Source organism: Phodopus roborovskii, unplaced genomic scaffold (assembly GCF_943737965.1).
Source record: "Phodopus roborovskii unplaced genomic scaffold, PHOROB, whole genome shotgun sequence".
Lineage (NCBI taxonomy): Eukaryota > Metazoa > Chordata > Mammalia > Rodentia > Cricetidae > Phodopus > Phodopus roborovskii.
This window is the reverse complement of record NW_026126613.1, coordinates 7,132,521-7,149,396: the sequence shown is the minus strand read 5'-3', so window position 1 is coordinate 7,149,396 and position 16,876 is coordinate 7,132,521. Positions and strand designations below refer to the sequence as shown.

Below are 16,876 nucleotides of genomic sequence, written 5' to 3'. Positions count from 1 at the left end.
GGCACATGTGAAACAAACCTATTATTAGTCTTTCACTTGCACAATCAAATTAGTTACCAATAAAATGTTTTCTGTCTTTAGCAACTCTTTGAATTACTCTACAATGCTCTTAAAAGTATCTAGCTCTTATATGTATAAGATTTAGCATTATTTTCAACCATAACATGTACACATTAACTTCCTGGGTGAGCAAGCGCGAGCACACACACACACACACACACACACACACACACACACGCATACATACATGCACACACACATACACTGTGAACTATTTTTAAAGAAACTGCTAAGACATTTCAATACCAGCCAAACATATTTATCTGAGGATTAATCTTCATCTATTGAATCAGGCAAGATCACTGCCATGCATACAATTATTTAATTAGCAGCCAAATCCTCTGCCAGTCAGCAGCCGTTCCAGGCATACTGATGGGGTAGGAGATGCAAATCTCACAGTCATACTGCTTTTTCTCATTACTACTGCAATTAGCACTTAAATTGATGCTTTAAACATACTAATTTCTGGAATAATTCAGGATTTGTATGTTACCTGGGATCGCCTCACTGCAGAGCCGACACCAGATTGCTCTGCAAATTGAAGCACTTTTGAGCCAAATAACCATCATCATATCAGACAGAGCCAATTTGCATTTGGTTTTAAAGATAACAGAATGGCAATTTATGCAAATAAATTAAGTAAGTTTACTTCTGAGTTCTCCCTCAACTAATTATAACAATGTTCTAATTTTTCATCACATCTAAAACTTGGCCTAAAATCAGTGTATGTTATTCAAGAAATCTGTTGTTGCTCATAGTAGTCTTGTTTGAGTTTAAAGATGTTTTTATTCATAATTTCAATGGTAATTTAGTTAGAAAGATAGGCATTTATTATGAATATTTATATAATGATTTGTGTCAATCTGGGGTTCAACAGAAACTGAACAGTCAATTTGATACTTACTCCTGTTACACTTTTACCAAGTCTTACTTAAAGTAAGTCACTTGGAAAATAAAAGAATCATGGTGAGAAGTTTGCTCAATACCTGAAGTTGCAGATCAATAAATACATTAATTATGAGGAAATGCTGAATACTTACTTTAAAAATTCAGGATAAAATATTACACTTTAAAGTCTAGACATTCAAATATTTCTGACATCATTCATTCATGTTTTTTGTTTTCCAAAGACTGTTTGGATACATGACTTACTGTGCTTTTCACAAAGGCAATTTCACTGTCTGTATAAGTCATAAGGTTCACAAAAGGAGTGTATTTGAAAGACTACCTTATAAACGAGGAAGGGAAAAATAATTAAAGTAAGACATAAGACATAAACAAGTAATTGAAGGGATTGTATATATGCCAAGGCACAAGCCCCTCCCCCAAATAAAATTCAAAGTCTTTGCTCTCTGTAATTAAAATCCTTATGTTTCTACTTTGTATATACAGAAAAAATACAGAAATTTACAAAATATTACAGTCTCAAATTTGAACTAAGGCATTTCAGGGAACATTTATTAGCCTTTTAAGCACAGCAGCATCAGAATGAAAAGTGTATACACTGTGTGTTTAGAACCAAGGCTACAGTGAAGTGAGATAAAATATGATAGGCAATGCTAAGAACACATCAGATCCATGCTATGTTTGATTTTGAATTAACTTTTGGTCATGATGCATTCAGGAACCGTTCATTGTTACCAATTTTTCATGATTTCATTACTATATGGGTTGGTAACCCACAGCTGAAGAAGTTGCGTTCTAAGTTAGGAAAAGATCTGTAGGAGAGATGGATATACCTGCTTTGCTTTTGCTGATTGTAACTCATTTTCCACCATGGAGGTGAATACATGGTCTTTCCCTTCACAGACATGGATCAATTCAGGAAGGCACTCAATGGATGTTCGGCACTTAGCATGTGGGCCCTTTACAGGTGGTTTCCATTTCCTATGAAATAATATATACCAATAAAACAATTCCTTCACAGCCAAATGATGACAGTGGTTTTAACCGTTTCTTTAAAATAAATGTATATTTATTTTGTAGGCCACTATGCTAACTTTTAAATATCACTCAGTATTCTCTAAGCCATCTTTATCACTATATGAAATGTGTAAACTGTACTTTACACATGAAAAACTTACATTTCAGATAGTGGGTGTCTTATAAGAACACAGACCATTAGATCTTATGCTAGGAAAAAAATACAACTGAAACCATACTCATACTCTTAAGGGTTTCCAGAAAACTGGAGGGGATTTCCTAGGCTCCAGGCAATTCTAAGTTCACATAATAGGCCTCTGGATCCCTTAATATGCCTTCTTTACTGCTGAAATCCAGCTTCTGCAATATTTAATAATGCAGGGAAGGGATCCTCAGACAGCCACAGACACATATGAGTGTTGGCTGCCTTTTAACACTGACTACTGGTATGACTTGCTCTAAGCATATTTGTATTATTTTTCAGGGATATTCCATGGTAGGCTCAATCATCCCAGAGTGCTATGGAGCTCAATATGTTTGATTTAAGTAAGAGACTCTCCTGAAAGGACTCCACATATGGCTGAGGTGTTTTTTGTTTGTTTGTTTTGTTCTGTTAGTATGAGTCCTAGGGGCTCATGTTGCCTAGGCCATGAACTCCTGATCTTCTTGACTTCAATTCTGGAGTGCTGTATAGTAACAGGACTGGTGTACCTAGTGCTAGGAACTGAACCTAAGCCTTCTGATTGCCAGGCAAGCACTCCATCAACTGAGCTACATCCCCAACCATGACTGAAGTTTTTGTTATTATTTGTATCTACAGGCATTTAATGATTGCAACCCCTTTCCCAGCTGATAAATTATAAAAGGAACATTATGGCAAGCTTCAAGCAAACATTTTGTTTAATTTCACAACTGTAAAACAAGATTTTGGTTGAAAAGTGTATTCAACTATGAAACATTCGTGTTAAAGAAATATTTCATTTAAATACTGGCTACCTCCATGTATTACAAATTGCTTTTATTCCCCTCTGGCTAAAATATTTATAATTATTACCTGCAGCCTAAGGCCAAATAATTTGAAGTTAACACAAACTCTTTTAGTACATAAAATAACATAAACATTTTGTAGATGTACAATTTCCATTTGAAAACATTTCACATTCCTTAACTCTCTTGTAGTATAGAAGAAAATGGCAATTTATGTTTGATCACAAAGTACATTACCAATGACTTTTTAAATGGAGGCTGATATTTTAAGGGAATAAATTCAATTAAAACAGACGTACAATGAACCAATACTGCAAATGGGGAAGGTTTTAGATGGGAAGAGATTGCTATTCCTCTTGGGGCTGGTAACCCTATTCCAAGGGAGGATATTATATCACAGTCCACACTTTTCTCTCTGAAAAAGATGTTTTCAAGCTGAAAGAATCAGTGTTCTAGGCACCACGAGAAACTGTAGGAGCTACATGGGGTTAGAAAAGAAAACTACCTTTGTGGCTGGGATGGAGTACATTTAAACCACTAGGTGGGAACTTAGCAGCCTGAGCCCCCTTTTTTTTTTTTTTTAAACAAAATGTTTTTAAATTAAAATAATTACAATGACCAACAATTACCTGAAAACAACAATTACCTGAAAAGGTGAAGATGGTGCTGTTCTATGTTTGGTATTGTAAGAAGGGATGAGTCTTTTAGCCACCGGCCTTGGATCACCATCTGAACCAGGTGGGTGATATTCAGGGCAGTCACCAGCCAGCCCTGGCTTGCAGCCACATCCAGCATGGCCTGGGTAAGGAAAATCATGTTAGTCTCAACAACAACAACAACAACAACAACAACAACAACAACAACAACAACAAGAAGTAGTCAAGCCAAGTATTATATCTTACAGTTACCATGTATCAGAACAGAAACTAAAAACTGAGATACAGGTAAGTTGGGGAACAAACAATTTCCCACAGAAGGGTCAAAATGAAGCTTTTGAGGACAGTAAAAAATAAGTTAGACATTACTGTTTCCAGTAAGAAGAAAAAGGTATAGTTTTTGAGTAGTAAAATCACAGCCCCAAGGGAATTTAAAATGTAAAATTTACTGTCTTTCATATGTAAAATCAGTAACTATAGGGAAAAATTTTTTTTTTTTAAATTAAAAAATATTTTCCCAAAGAGCAGGCTGAGAATATAAGTAGACTCTCTTTTTTTTAAAAATTCTTTTTTATTATTATTTAATATTTTTTCTTATTTTACATACCAATCCCAGTTCCCTCTCCCTCCTATCCTCCCAGGACCCCCATCCCAAATCCACTCCCCAGGGAGGGTGAAGCCTTCCATGAAGGATCATCAAAATCTGTCAAGTTATTTGGGGTAGGGCCCAATTCTTTACTGACCTTGAAAGGAAAATACTCAACTTTGTATGGAAAAACAAAAGATCCAGATAGCCAAAACAACCCTGTACAATAAAGGAACTTCAGGGGGCAACAACATCCCTGACTTCAAGCTCTACTATAGAGCTATAGTCCTGAAAACAGCTTGGTATTGGCACAAAAATAAACAGGTATACCAATGGAATAAAACTGAAAATCCTGATATTAACCCACACACCTATGAACACCTGATTTTTGACAAAACGGCTCAAATTATATAATGGAAAGAGGAAAGCATCTTCAACAAATGGTGCTGGCACAACTGGATGATGGTGTGTAGAAGACTGCAGATAGGCCCATGTCTATTGCCATGCCCAAAACAAAGACCTCAACATAAATCCAGCCACAGTGAATCTCTTAGAAGAGAAAGTGGGAGGTACCCTTGAATGAATTGGTATAGGAGACTGCTTCCAGTAGTACAGACACTGAGATCAATGATTAAAAAATGGTACCTCCTGAAACTGAGAAGCTTCTGTAAGGCAAAGGACACAGTCAACAAGACCAAATGGCAGCCCGCAGACTGGGGAAAAGATCTTCACCAACTCCACATCTGACAGAAGCTAGTCACCAAAACACCAAATAACCCAATTAAATAGTGGGGTACAGGACTGAATAGAGAATTCTCAATTGAGGAATCTAAAATGGCTGAAAGATACTTAAGAAAGTGTTCAACATCCTTAGCTATCAGGGAAATGAAAATCAAAATAACTCTGAGATACCATCTTCTGTCAGAATGGCTAAAATTAGAAACACCAATGACAGTTTAGATTGGAGAGGATGTGGAGAGAGGGGAACCCTCCTCCACTGCTGGTGGGAATGCAAACTTGTACAGCCATTTTGGAGATCAGTATGGCGGTTCCTCAGAAAAATGAAAAGTCAGTCTACCACAGGATCCAGCAATTCCACTCTTATGAATATACCCAAATGACCCACATGCATGTCCAACTATGTTCATAGCAGCATTATTTGTAATAGCAAGAACCTGGAAGCAACCTAGATGCCCCTCAATTAAAGAACGGATAAAGAAGATGCAGAGCATTTACATAATGGAATACTACTCAGCAGAAAAAAAAAACCAATGGAATTTTGAAATACGCAGGCAAATGGATGGAACTTGAATAAACCATCCTGAGGGAGGTAACCCAGTCACAAAAATAGGAACATGGTACGTACTCACTCATATATGGATTTTAGACATGGAGAAAAGGATTACCAGCCTACAATTCACACTGCCACGAAAGCTAGAATACAAGAACCAAAAGAGAGACATACCAGGTCCCCCACAGAAGGGGAAAAGAACCAGATCTCCTGAGCATATTGGGGAGGGCAGTGAGTGGAGAGGGAATTAGGTGAAAGATAAGGGAAGAAGAGGAGGGGAGAGGGACCAGAACGATTAAGTCCAGGTACAAATAGATGAGAGCAAGAAAAGAGATACCATAACAGAGGGAGCCATTGTAGGTTTAAAGAGAAATCTGGCCCTAGGGAAATGTTCAGAGATCTACAAGGATGACTTCATTTAACAATCTGAGCAATAGTGGAGAGGCTACCTTAAATGCCCTTCCCTGATAATGACATTGATAACTAACTTAATATGCCATCTTAGAGCCTTCATCAAAAAGTTGATGGAAACAGAAGCAGACATCCATAGCTAAACACTGAGCTGAACTCCTGGAATCCAGTTGCAGGAAGCCAGAAGTGATGAGCAAAGGAGTCAAGACCAAGCTGCAGAAACCCACAGAGACAGCTGACCTGAACAAGGGGGAGCTCATGGACCCCAGACTGGGGTCCATGCTGGGAAACCAGCATAGGACCGACCCAGACCCCCTGAACGTGGGTCTCATTTAGAAGGCCTGACAGTCTATGGGACTTCTGGCAGTGGAACCAGGATGTATCCCTGGTTCAGGAAAGGACTTTGGGAGCACATTCCCCATGCAGGGATACTTCCTTAGCCTAGAGACAGGAGGGAGGGCCTAGTCCCTATTCCAAATGACTTGACAGACATTGATGATCCCTCCTGGAAGGCCTCACCCCCTCTGGGGAATGCGACAGGAGGAGGGGGTGGGTGACATGAGAAGGAGAGGGAACTGGGATCGATATGTAAAGCAAATAAATAAATAAATAAATAAATAAATAAATAAATAAATAAATAAGGCAAACTTTGAAAAAAAATTTCCTGAAGAGCAGGCCCTACCCTGTGTCATTAGGCTAAGGCAGTATCCCTCCATGGGGAATGGGCTCCTGAAGTCCATTCATTCACTAGGGATCCATCCTGGTTCCATAGACTGTCCACTCCTCCCATCTGACACCCACATTCAGGGGGACTGGTTTGGTCCTATGTTGGTTCCCCAGCTGACAGACTGGAGTGCATGGCATGAATTCCCTTGCTCAGGTCATTTGTTTCTGTGGGTTTTTCTAGCATGGTCTTGACCCTCTTGTTCATCACTCCTCCCTCTCTGATACTGGATTCCAGGAGCTTGGCTCAGTGCTTCACTGTGGATCTCTGCTTCTGCTTGCATCAGTTACTGGATGAAGGCTCTAGGATGGTATTTAAGGTAGTCGTCATTCTCTTTATAAGGAAAGGGCATGTAAGGTAGCCTCTTCCCTATTGCTTAGTTAGTTAGGACCACCCTTGTGGATCCCTGGACATTTCCCTAGTGCCAGATTTCTCTTTAAACCTGTAATGGCTCCCTCTATTGATGTGTCTCTTTTCTTGCCCTCCTCTATTCATCTCCCCATTCAATCTTGCTGATCACTCATGTTCTCCTTTCCTTCGCATTCTTCTTTTACCACCCCCCCCCCCAGCTCCCAATTTGTTCAGGAGCCCTTTTCCCTTCACTGGGGGACCATGTATGTCTCTCTTATAGTATAGGTAGACTCTTAAAGACTATAGAGCACACCTTAGAGGCAACTGCCTGTGGTCCAAGTGCAGCGATGGAATCTGTCCATTACACTATACATCTAATCTCATGTTTTATGGACAAATAAAAGGCTGCATTTGCTTAAGGCAAAACTAAACAGTGAAATCTTATTTAAACAGAGGAGAAGTTTACATAGGCAAAGTGATTTCAATTAAATTAGATTCTGCAGAATGCTGACAGAAAGACATGTAAGTTAATATGATATTGGACAATTATACAGTTTTGGGACTGTACTAGCTTGTTTTATGATGTGCCTAGCAATCTATTACAATGATACTTTAACAGTAAATATCTTACTGACAGTAAGATTTTATAAATTGTTGTCCAAAATCTTCTTTTAGAAATTATTTAAGCTATGTTAGTAATGTACTATACTAGCATTCTGTGGTATTGGAGTGAACATATTCTCTTAAGCTTTAAATTTCCAACTCTGTGTTCTATAATTTACAAAAGGTAAAATAATTAGAAAAACTTGTCAAATGAAATCTATGCTCTTTTTATGTACAATACAGGGAAATGGACCTAGGTTCTTGGATATGATGATTAGTGTGACAATCATTAGGATCAAATTAGTCATTAGCATTTGTTGGGCTGGATATACATACATTTACATGGGTGAATATATAAGAATGTGCATACGTGAATATTTCATGCACACTTGAATGCTGTGAAACATTGTATTTGTACATTTGTTCTTTTTTTTTTTTGCAAAAGCAGAATTTCTTTAACATGTTTGATACATACAAGTGATAATGGATGCTGTGTAGAAAATAATGCAGCCCACAGATCACACTTGAGACCAGCAGAGAGGATAGAGAAGAGAAATGGACAACTGCACTAATGCAACATGATGCTGCATTTAGAGTTTGTAATGAGGGTTAGAAACAATTTTACTTTTGAGTTTGTATTGTAGATTAACTGGAAATAAATTCCAGACAAAAAGCTCACATCTACAGTTAGGTGGACTAACCATATGGTTTTAACTTTCAAGCTTTCATTATGAAGTTGAAAGATTTCATAAAATTTATGAGCATTCTCCACAAGTTTTCATTGTATGATCCAGATGTGAAAATACAAAAAAGAAAATCATGCAAAGTAAGCGCTTACATCAAGAGAAAGTCTTATCATGAACTGAAACTAATCTTTAATTAATAGAAAAGAAAGGGATGATAAAGGTATTGCAACTGTACATATGTGAAGAACTAAACTCTGCGACATCTGTCTGTCAACCATTACCTAGTGTTATGGTCCTCTCTGCTCCACTTCTTAGTCCCTATCGTCACTGTCTCAGAAATCTTCATCTCTTTCCATTCTAATTCTATTTTCTTTAATTAACACTTCATTTTCTTACTAGAATAAACTTCTAAAGAGATAAAACTAATCAGTCCATTCTTCTACTTAAATATTTTCAATGACATCACACTGTGTAGTGAACAAAAACAGACTTGTCTTGCAGCATGGCAGTTAAACCCTTTAACTACTCTTTTCCCTCTGGTTCCTTGCCCAATATACTCTCAGTGGAGTAATACAAGATGATGGCATTTTCCAGATTTATCCAAGCTGTAATTTTAAAAAATGAATATCACTCTTTTAATCTTATACAGTGAACAATTTCCTATTCATCCTTTGAAGCCTTCCTGATTCTTCCAGACAGATACAGGTCAGTTTGTATCCTGTGCTTCTACTCTCAAGGTAGCTGATCATTATCTTATTGCAAATGTTTACATGTTATCCAGTCATATCATAAAAAGTTACAATCATTCTTTGTAATTACAGCCCTAGCACAGTGTATTCAGGAAATATTTGGGGTTGGGCTGAATGAAAATGGCCCCGACAGATTCATAGGGAGTGGCATTATTGGAGGTATTGCCTTGTTGGAGTAGGTGTGGCTTTGCTGGAAGAAAGGTTTTACTATGAGGAGGCTTTGAGTTTTATTTTTAATTAGAAAGATGTATTTATTATAAATACAGTACTCTGTCTGCATGTATGCCTGCAGGCTAGAAGAGGACACCAGATCTCACTATAGATGGTTTGAGTCACCAAGTGGTGGCTGGGAATTGAACTCAGGACCTCTGGTAGAATGGCCAGTGCTCTTAGCTACTGAGCCACTTCTCTAGCTCTGGGGCTTTGAGGTTTCAGAAGCTCAAGCCCTGCTGCTAGCAAATCCAGATGTAGACATCTCAGCTGTATTCTAGCACCATGTCTGCCTTTGTGCTGCCTACCATGCTGATAATAGACTAAACCTCTGAACCGTAAGCAAGCCCCAATTAAACATTTTCCTTTATAAGAGTTGCCATGGTCTGGGAATCCTCACCCTCTCTGCAGAGTGGATGGGGGTTGGCATAGGGAGATGGTGGAGGGAGTGGGAGGATGAGAGGGAGAGGAAACTGGGATTGATATGTAAAATATGATTATATTAAAAATACATAGGTTTAGATCCTAATTTTATTCCATTTATCACATCTAAATTTGAGAAAGTCACTTTACACTACTGAATCCAGAAGAGGTTGTATGGAAGCTGAGAGAAAACATATCATGAATCTCCCAGCAGCTGTCTGCTGCACAGAAAACAGTAATGAACAGAGACCTATTCAAAGATTTTAAAATAATACTTTCTCCCCAATCTGAGCAGAGATGTCCACTTATCTTTTTGATGTCCATTTCTATACAGGGTGGGAGGAGTAGAGGAGAGGAGCATGCATGGCCTGGAGCAGGTGCATGGACTGGGTATCAGGAAAGCTTTGCAATTATAAGAAAGTTAAGGGGCAAGGCAAAGGACTAATTCAGTCCTTTACTCAACATAGCCATTTTTTCTTCTCTTTTTCTTTTGTCATTACTTAAGTAAAACAGTGTATTAGGTATCATAAGTAATATGAAGGTGATTTAAGGAATAAAAGGGTATATGCATATGTTACATATAAATAGTACCAAATACTAAATAAGATACTCGGATATCCACAGATTTTGGCATATTTAAGGGTCCTGGAACCATTCCCTGACAAATACTGAAACAGGATTTTATTTGCTTTAATTGAGGAGCATCCTTGAGGTCCCATTTGATCTAATATGCACATTCCTCATATAATCAGATGCTGTCAATTATAGCCTCACTCAAATTCTATACACCCTCCACTTTATTCTGAATTTCATTAGTTGTTTATTCTACAAATGATATTTACTATTAAACATACATCTATATACGATTATTTATACATACTATTTACAACACTAAATATACCATTAGAGTCAAGCTCTATTCTAAAACTTTGTAGTCTTACATGTTTCTTTTTCTCTCTGAGCCATGATCTTCATCTATAAAATGTGCTTAAATTTAATGTTACATAAAAATTGCTAATATACTATTTGAAAAAATAGCAAGCATTTAGTAAATATCTACCCTAATCACAAATTACTTCCAGTATCATGGAGGTGCTTACATGGCTTCCCTTGCGATCCTCTCCTACCTTTCTATGTCTTGCCTCCTGCTCCTGCTCTGTTATTGATTCCCTTGTTAGCAGTGCTGCTTACTGTAACTTTCTGGCTACCTGGATTTCTGAGTCCAGCTCTAGTCTATACTCCCTGTGGAGCTTGTCTTCACTTCAATAGCCCACCTGGCTTTGTAGGAGGAGTTTCTGTCCTGCCTGGTCCCACAGCCACTTTGCTCAAAATAAACACACAGACTATATTAATTATGAAAGTTGGCCAATGACTTGGGCTTCTTACTGGTTAGTTTCTCTTAGTTATTAACCCATAACTATTAATCTATGAATTTTTACGTTGTCTTGGCTTACCAAAATGCCGACCTGTTACTCCTTTGGTGGCTACATGATGTCTCTCTGAGGCCTCCCTCTGGCTTCCTTTCCCCACTCTTCTCCTGGTCTCTTCACCCTGCCTAGACTCCCTCCCTGGCTATTGGCCAAACAGTGTTTTATTCATCAACCAATAAGAAAAACATATACACAGAAGGACACCCCCCCCATCATGCCCTCACAGCTCCATCTCCATTAAAAATGTATCCAAAATAAAACTTATCATCTCTCTTCAGCCCACCTTGCTTCAGTAAGATACCTTTATTGTTTCTATCATGATGTTTTTGTTGTCTAATTTTGTAAAAATCAATATAGTGTATAAATCACATTTTCATTCCACTATAGCTAGAGATGAAAATCAATGGAAATTGATTCCAATTTGGTAAGAGAAAGTCTTATAAAGTGTCAGCCTCCATCCATGTTTTTCTGTATTCAATCATCCTAGTTTTGTCGTCTTCTGTGGTTGGCTATCAGAGCTCTGTGATAAACTCTGACATCACCTGGGAAAGATAGATGTAAGATAGTAAGGCACAGAGTCCGTCCCAGGCTCCGTCATATGTTGCCAGGACCCTCAATCTCCCATCCTGAACCCTGTCAATTATAGCATAGCCTTCCCACTCAACTTGAGAACCAGACTGACACCCTCAGTTTGTCCTGCACACCGGGACTGGCCCTTTGACTTTCTTATAATCACAAACTCATAAACCTCTTCTGATTCCCAGCCCATTCATTTGTTCCTCTCCTCTCCTCCTCCTAGAAATGGCAAAAAAAAAAAAAAAAAAAAAAAAAAAAAAAGAAAATCTTTGATAGGAGAGGTAAAAAAAAAAAAAAAGTATTGTTTAATGTTATGATGTTTAAGAATTCAAAATATTGGAATTCTCCCAATATTTCTATCCATGGCTGGCAGGATATAAAGATGTGGAAGTGGTGAGTAAGGAAAGCTGATGGCCACAGACAGAGCAGAGCAATTCACAGACACTTGGCACTGGTTTGCAGCTGCTGTGGCATGTTAGACACAGACCAATGGTTTAGAACCACACCTCTAAGTGTAAGGCCTTGGGCAAACTAGTCTATCAAGGTTCATTTCCACATCTAAATAATTGAGTCTGATCTGTCACTTTTAAAAAAGAGATATACCTTCTGTAAAAGCTTTAATATTTCATCAATGACATATGAATATAGGTACTATATATATATATATACATATATATATATATGTATATATACATATATACATATATATATATATATATATATATATATTTGTAGCATTTGCTTTGTATCTTTTCAGGTATACTTTAGCATTTCTAAGGTAATTTCTAGTAAACACCAAACAAGCGGTACAGAGAAGAGACCATCCTGGGGTCAGGGTATGATGATTCAGAAAAGAAGGTGTTCTGCTGATCACTGAAGATCTCACAGAAACAATGAAAGGAAAGCAAAGGAATTCTGTAGATGAAGGTAGCATTCTCTTCATTAGGGGAGCACAAAAATACTTAAAGGAAAAACTGGGTAGAACCAAAGATAGAAAAAAATCCTGGAGCAGTCCTGCCATCAACAACAAGATACTGTGGTGGATTCAACAATGCTTGGAGATTATTTCTACCAATAATGAGTAATTATAGTCTAAAGGTAGAGAATAATAGTTCCTATTCATAGCTACCCATGGCAGTATGAGATTTTAGCTAATTCCGACACTAGTGTTGAAGTGTCTTACATAGGGGACAGGTAGTAAATTATGAGAACAGGAAGGGGAGAAAAGATTCCTGATTATAGTACTAGAAATGCTCAGTCAAGTTGATGTATAAAGATACTGTGTGAGAGAGAGGGCAATCAAGTTGTTATCAAGCAGGTGCCGGATGAGGCAGTTTGATATTGAGCAAAGTGCAGAAATGTGGATTGCTGGTGATTATGGTTTTAAAAAGACATCTATTGAAGCCACTATGATGGAGCTAAAGATGGAAAGCTGACAGCATTAGTGTTGTTTGAGAAAGGTAGGGAAAATGATTCTAGGAAACAAAAAAATGATATCTAGTGGATTTCTAACAATAGCTTGTTCCCTAGAAAGAAATGGTTGGGGAGACAATGGAAGACTAGCTTTTATCTCTATAGGACAATTAAAGAACTGCTCAAAATGAGTCTCAGAGGAGAGGAAGTCTGTGTCTGTCTAGGTCTGAATGAGGGAGCAAAACCAGAAGGAAGATGATGATGAAACGGAGGCAATCCCAGAAAAGACAGGGTATATACCCCAGTGGCATTTCAACCTCAAGGATTTCTGAAGCGATTCATGGCATGCAAAGGTAAAGGAAAGCAGAATGAAAAATCTCTAGAAGAACACTTTTTAGTTGAAGGCACATTTTAGGGTGTGGGCAGACCTCACACTTTCAACATTTACTATATATCCATCATAGAAATCCTAAGGCTTTTCAAGTTTGATCTGAACAGTTAAACCCAGTTAGTTTTATTGCAGCACCAAGGGCTGGTTTTTCTTCACATTTATGACTGCAGATTATACTTTAAATAGGGTACATTTAAATTTGTCAATTAACAGAAATCTGCAGTTATTGTTGAGGTAACCAAACAGTAAATTACATAAAGTCATACATTGTGCAAACATTATGATGAGAACATACAGATTATATAACAATTTCACAAATAACCTAATTTCATTCTTACCAATAGCAACTATGAGGCAGACAGGGAAAGAGAAGCTTGCAGAAGGTCAGTGACTATGAAATAACACACATAAGAGTGATGGAGGTAAGAATTAATCTTTTTCCAATTTCAAACCTATGCTCATGAAACTCCAATACCTCTGCTGACTTACACATAATGCTGTTTTATTTCAAAGAGGATTTCAGTTGGCTCACATCACTTCTTTCCCACACATAGAAAAGGAACATTAAATTTAAACAAAATGATGTAATTAAATAATTACTGTCTCTAGGAATAAATTTTGTCAATTTAAGTTTCCAAAACAAAACATGTGAATTAGCTTCAATTCATATAGCTGTATCTAAACATCACCCATTCAGGCATTATTTTTTGAAACAAAATTCATTCTGGAGTAAAATAATCAAAAATAAAACTGAACAGTGCGCACTAATACAATTAAGTCCATTTCACTGTATGGCAAGAGAAGAAATGAAACAGAAAGTAAAGGAAAAATCTATTATTAAATATTTCCCCCCCAAATCTAAACTTTATTTTAAGAAATCTGGGCTGCAAAATGTGCAGAGTCTGGCATGTGATGCTCCAGCGAGTGCTTCTGATGCAGCACTCTGTAAACCTCCTCCTTTCCTTGATTCTTTCTCCCTGTGAGAAATCTCTCCCCTCCCTTACTACCATCTCTCTTACTGTATCTATTGATTTAAAGGTTCAGGTCCTGTGAAATAAGGATACAATATTCTGTCAATAATTAAAATGCTGAAAGTACATTTATAAGATCCCTTTTTTCAGTAGCAACAGTTGTTCATAGTAACTTTCTCCTAAACTTTGACCCCCCAGAAGGTTAGCATTCAGGAAGCTCAGCTGCTGTCTAACAAACTTAATTAATCAAAAAGTCATTTCCGAGCTGTAACTATGAGTAAAAGCGCTTCAAGTGTCCTAGCAAGCCTACAAGTTAATCAAAATGCTAATGCAGTACAAATTAAAGTTGTGATTAACATTTCACAGTAGCTGCTTAAGTGAATTGATCACACAAATGGGTTAAGCATTACTCATTTCCTAAAGCCCCAACCGGGAAAAGGGTTGTTATGTGGGTGTGAGGAGAGGAACTGGAGATAGAAGGATCCTTTACAATAGCACCATACTGTCAATAAACCATTCCTGAGCTGTAATACAAAAGCTTACAGGCACAGTTACCCAGGAGGAAACAGCTTTCCAAATTATATTATAGTCCCCGAAGGGAGATAGCTTGTAAATTTACAGGAGTAAATAAAGGTGTCTAACACCTCAAAACATACACACTTGTATTAGTTTTGTATTAGTGTTGGAAGAGCCCATGGGCTCTGCTGCATCCCTAGGAAGTATGATGCTTGGTTTTTAGGTGATTTGGGTCATTGTATGGAAGAGTTAAGATGAAGCTCTGACTATCTGGACTGAATGTCCATTGTAGTGTGAAGATTTTCATTTGGAAGAATAAATCATTAAGGATTAAGTTCATGTAGACAGATTGCTTTAAGTCCTTAGCCAGTAGTAAGCCTTCTCCAGGCTTCTATGAAAAGAAGGGGCCCTTGGCTGTCTGGCCAAGAAATCAGACTGAATTAGATCCCACCCAGGTCTCTTAAGAGTTTGATAAGGTCACATGACAATGTCTATAGCAGGTGGACTATACATATTGGTAGACAATTCAGAATTGGGCAACATAAAATCTTTTAAATTATGGGGAAATTTACACACACAAACACACAACACAAACCTTCCTATAGCCTCCTATTAAACTACTAGAAAGAAAAGACCCAAAATATTTATTTTATTTCTTCATGATGAACAAACAGGTATCTCCTACATCAGTAATGTTATAGCTATTACAAGTTCCAGTATACCTTAGCTATGAAACCCTCCCATAGTGTTAGCATTCCCTGATACAGTCCTGCAAAGCAGACATATTATTTACTTATAATTTACTTACCTTACTTTTATCAAAATGATCTGCAGAGATCTCCTGAAACTTATTGTGCTACCTACTTAGCAAAAATCTCATTTTGTCTAATTAGAAGCATTTAACATTTGAAAGGATTTAATGAGGACACAGCAGATTCACCTAACATTTGCAATATCAAAACATTCTTGCAAGTATTGGATTAAGGATTACACCAAGTACTTCCTATTCAAGCATGGTAATACCTGGACTTCTTTCACTGCTAATTGTACTTAGCTCTAAAAGACTAAACCCCACTCATTCAGACAATCGTGACATTTGTCAATGCATTCCCACTCACCAAGCCCATGCTAGTGAACACCAGAAAAACACACTCACTTTCCTTTATGGTATTTGAATCTTTGAGAATCAAATATTTTTACATGTAGCCTCCACAACAGGAATGATTTACTACTAATGAAATCTAGGCCCAGCGCACTAACTATCCTTCATTCAAAAGATTGTTTATTCCCTTTTTGTGACACTGAATGTAATTCAGGTATTTTATTCTCTCCTCTTCTCATACTCTAACAGGAACACATGAATTGTTTATCCACTAGCATAATTAACAACAGTGAAGCTGGGAGTGTAGCACAGTGTGTAGTGCACTGGCAATAATATACCAGAGTTTCTAAGTCTGATCTCCAACCTCTAACAACGGATTAGTGGGGACACATAAACCTGTAATCTTTGTCACTCCTAAGGTGGAAGCCAGAGAATCAGGACTTCAGGCTCATTCCTGACTAGTCAGTTAGAGACCCACCTCATTAGGCTAGATTAGACCCTGAATTTATTGGATCAAGAAAACAAAAAGGAAAAAAATAGATTGAAGATGAAATGTTATGTTTTCAGAATTAGTAAGAGTTATAGAGAATACACTGAGTCATGTGATATGTGGCATACATTTATCTTATCAGAAGCTATTATAAAAAAAGTCATTATTTTGATCTTTAGGTGAAACAACAACTGTATCAATGAATTTTGAAAGAATGGCTTTTGAAAATTCAAGAACTTACCAAACAGGGAAAGGTATACCATCCTAATACAACTACATGCTCCCTTCTATTTATGCAGTTGGTTAAAATTATTATTATTATGTTTT

The 16,876-nt window shown here is 37.4% G+C and overlaps 1 protein-coding gene across 1 annotated transcript in view; it reads right to left on the bottom strand.

Annotated features, from left to right (window-relative positions):
* The window catches only part of Ascc3 (activating signal cointegrator 1 complex subunit 3), a 286,596-nt gene that overhangs the window by 10,689 nt on the left and 259,031 nt on the right, over positions 1–16,876 (bottom strand). The window contains exons 37-38 of the mRNA XM_051206191.1: positions 3,617–3,768; positions 1,800–1,947 (exon numbers count right to left, since the gene is read on the bottom strand). Coding sequence (XP_051062148.1) covers positions 1,800–1,947; positions 3,617–3,768 — 300 coding nt within the window. The remainder of the gene's footprint in view (positions 1–1,799; positions 1,948–3,616; positions 3,769–16,876) is intronic.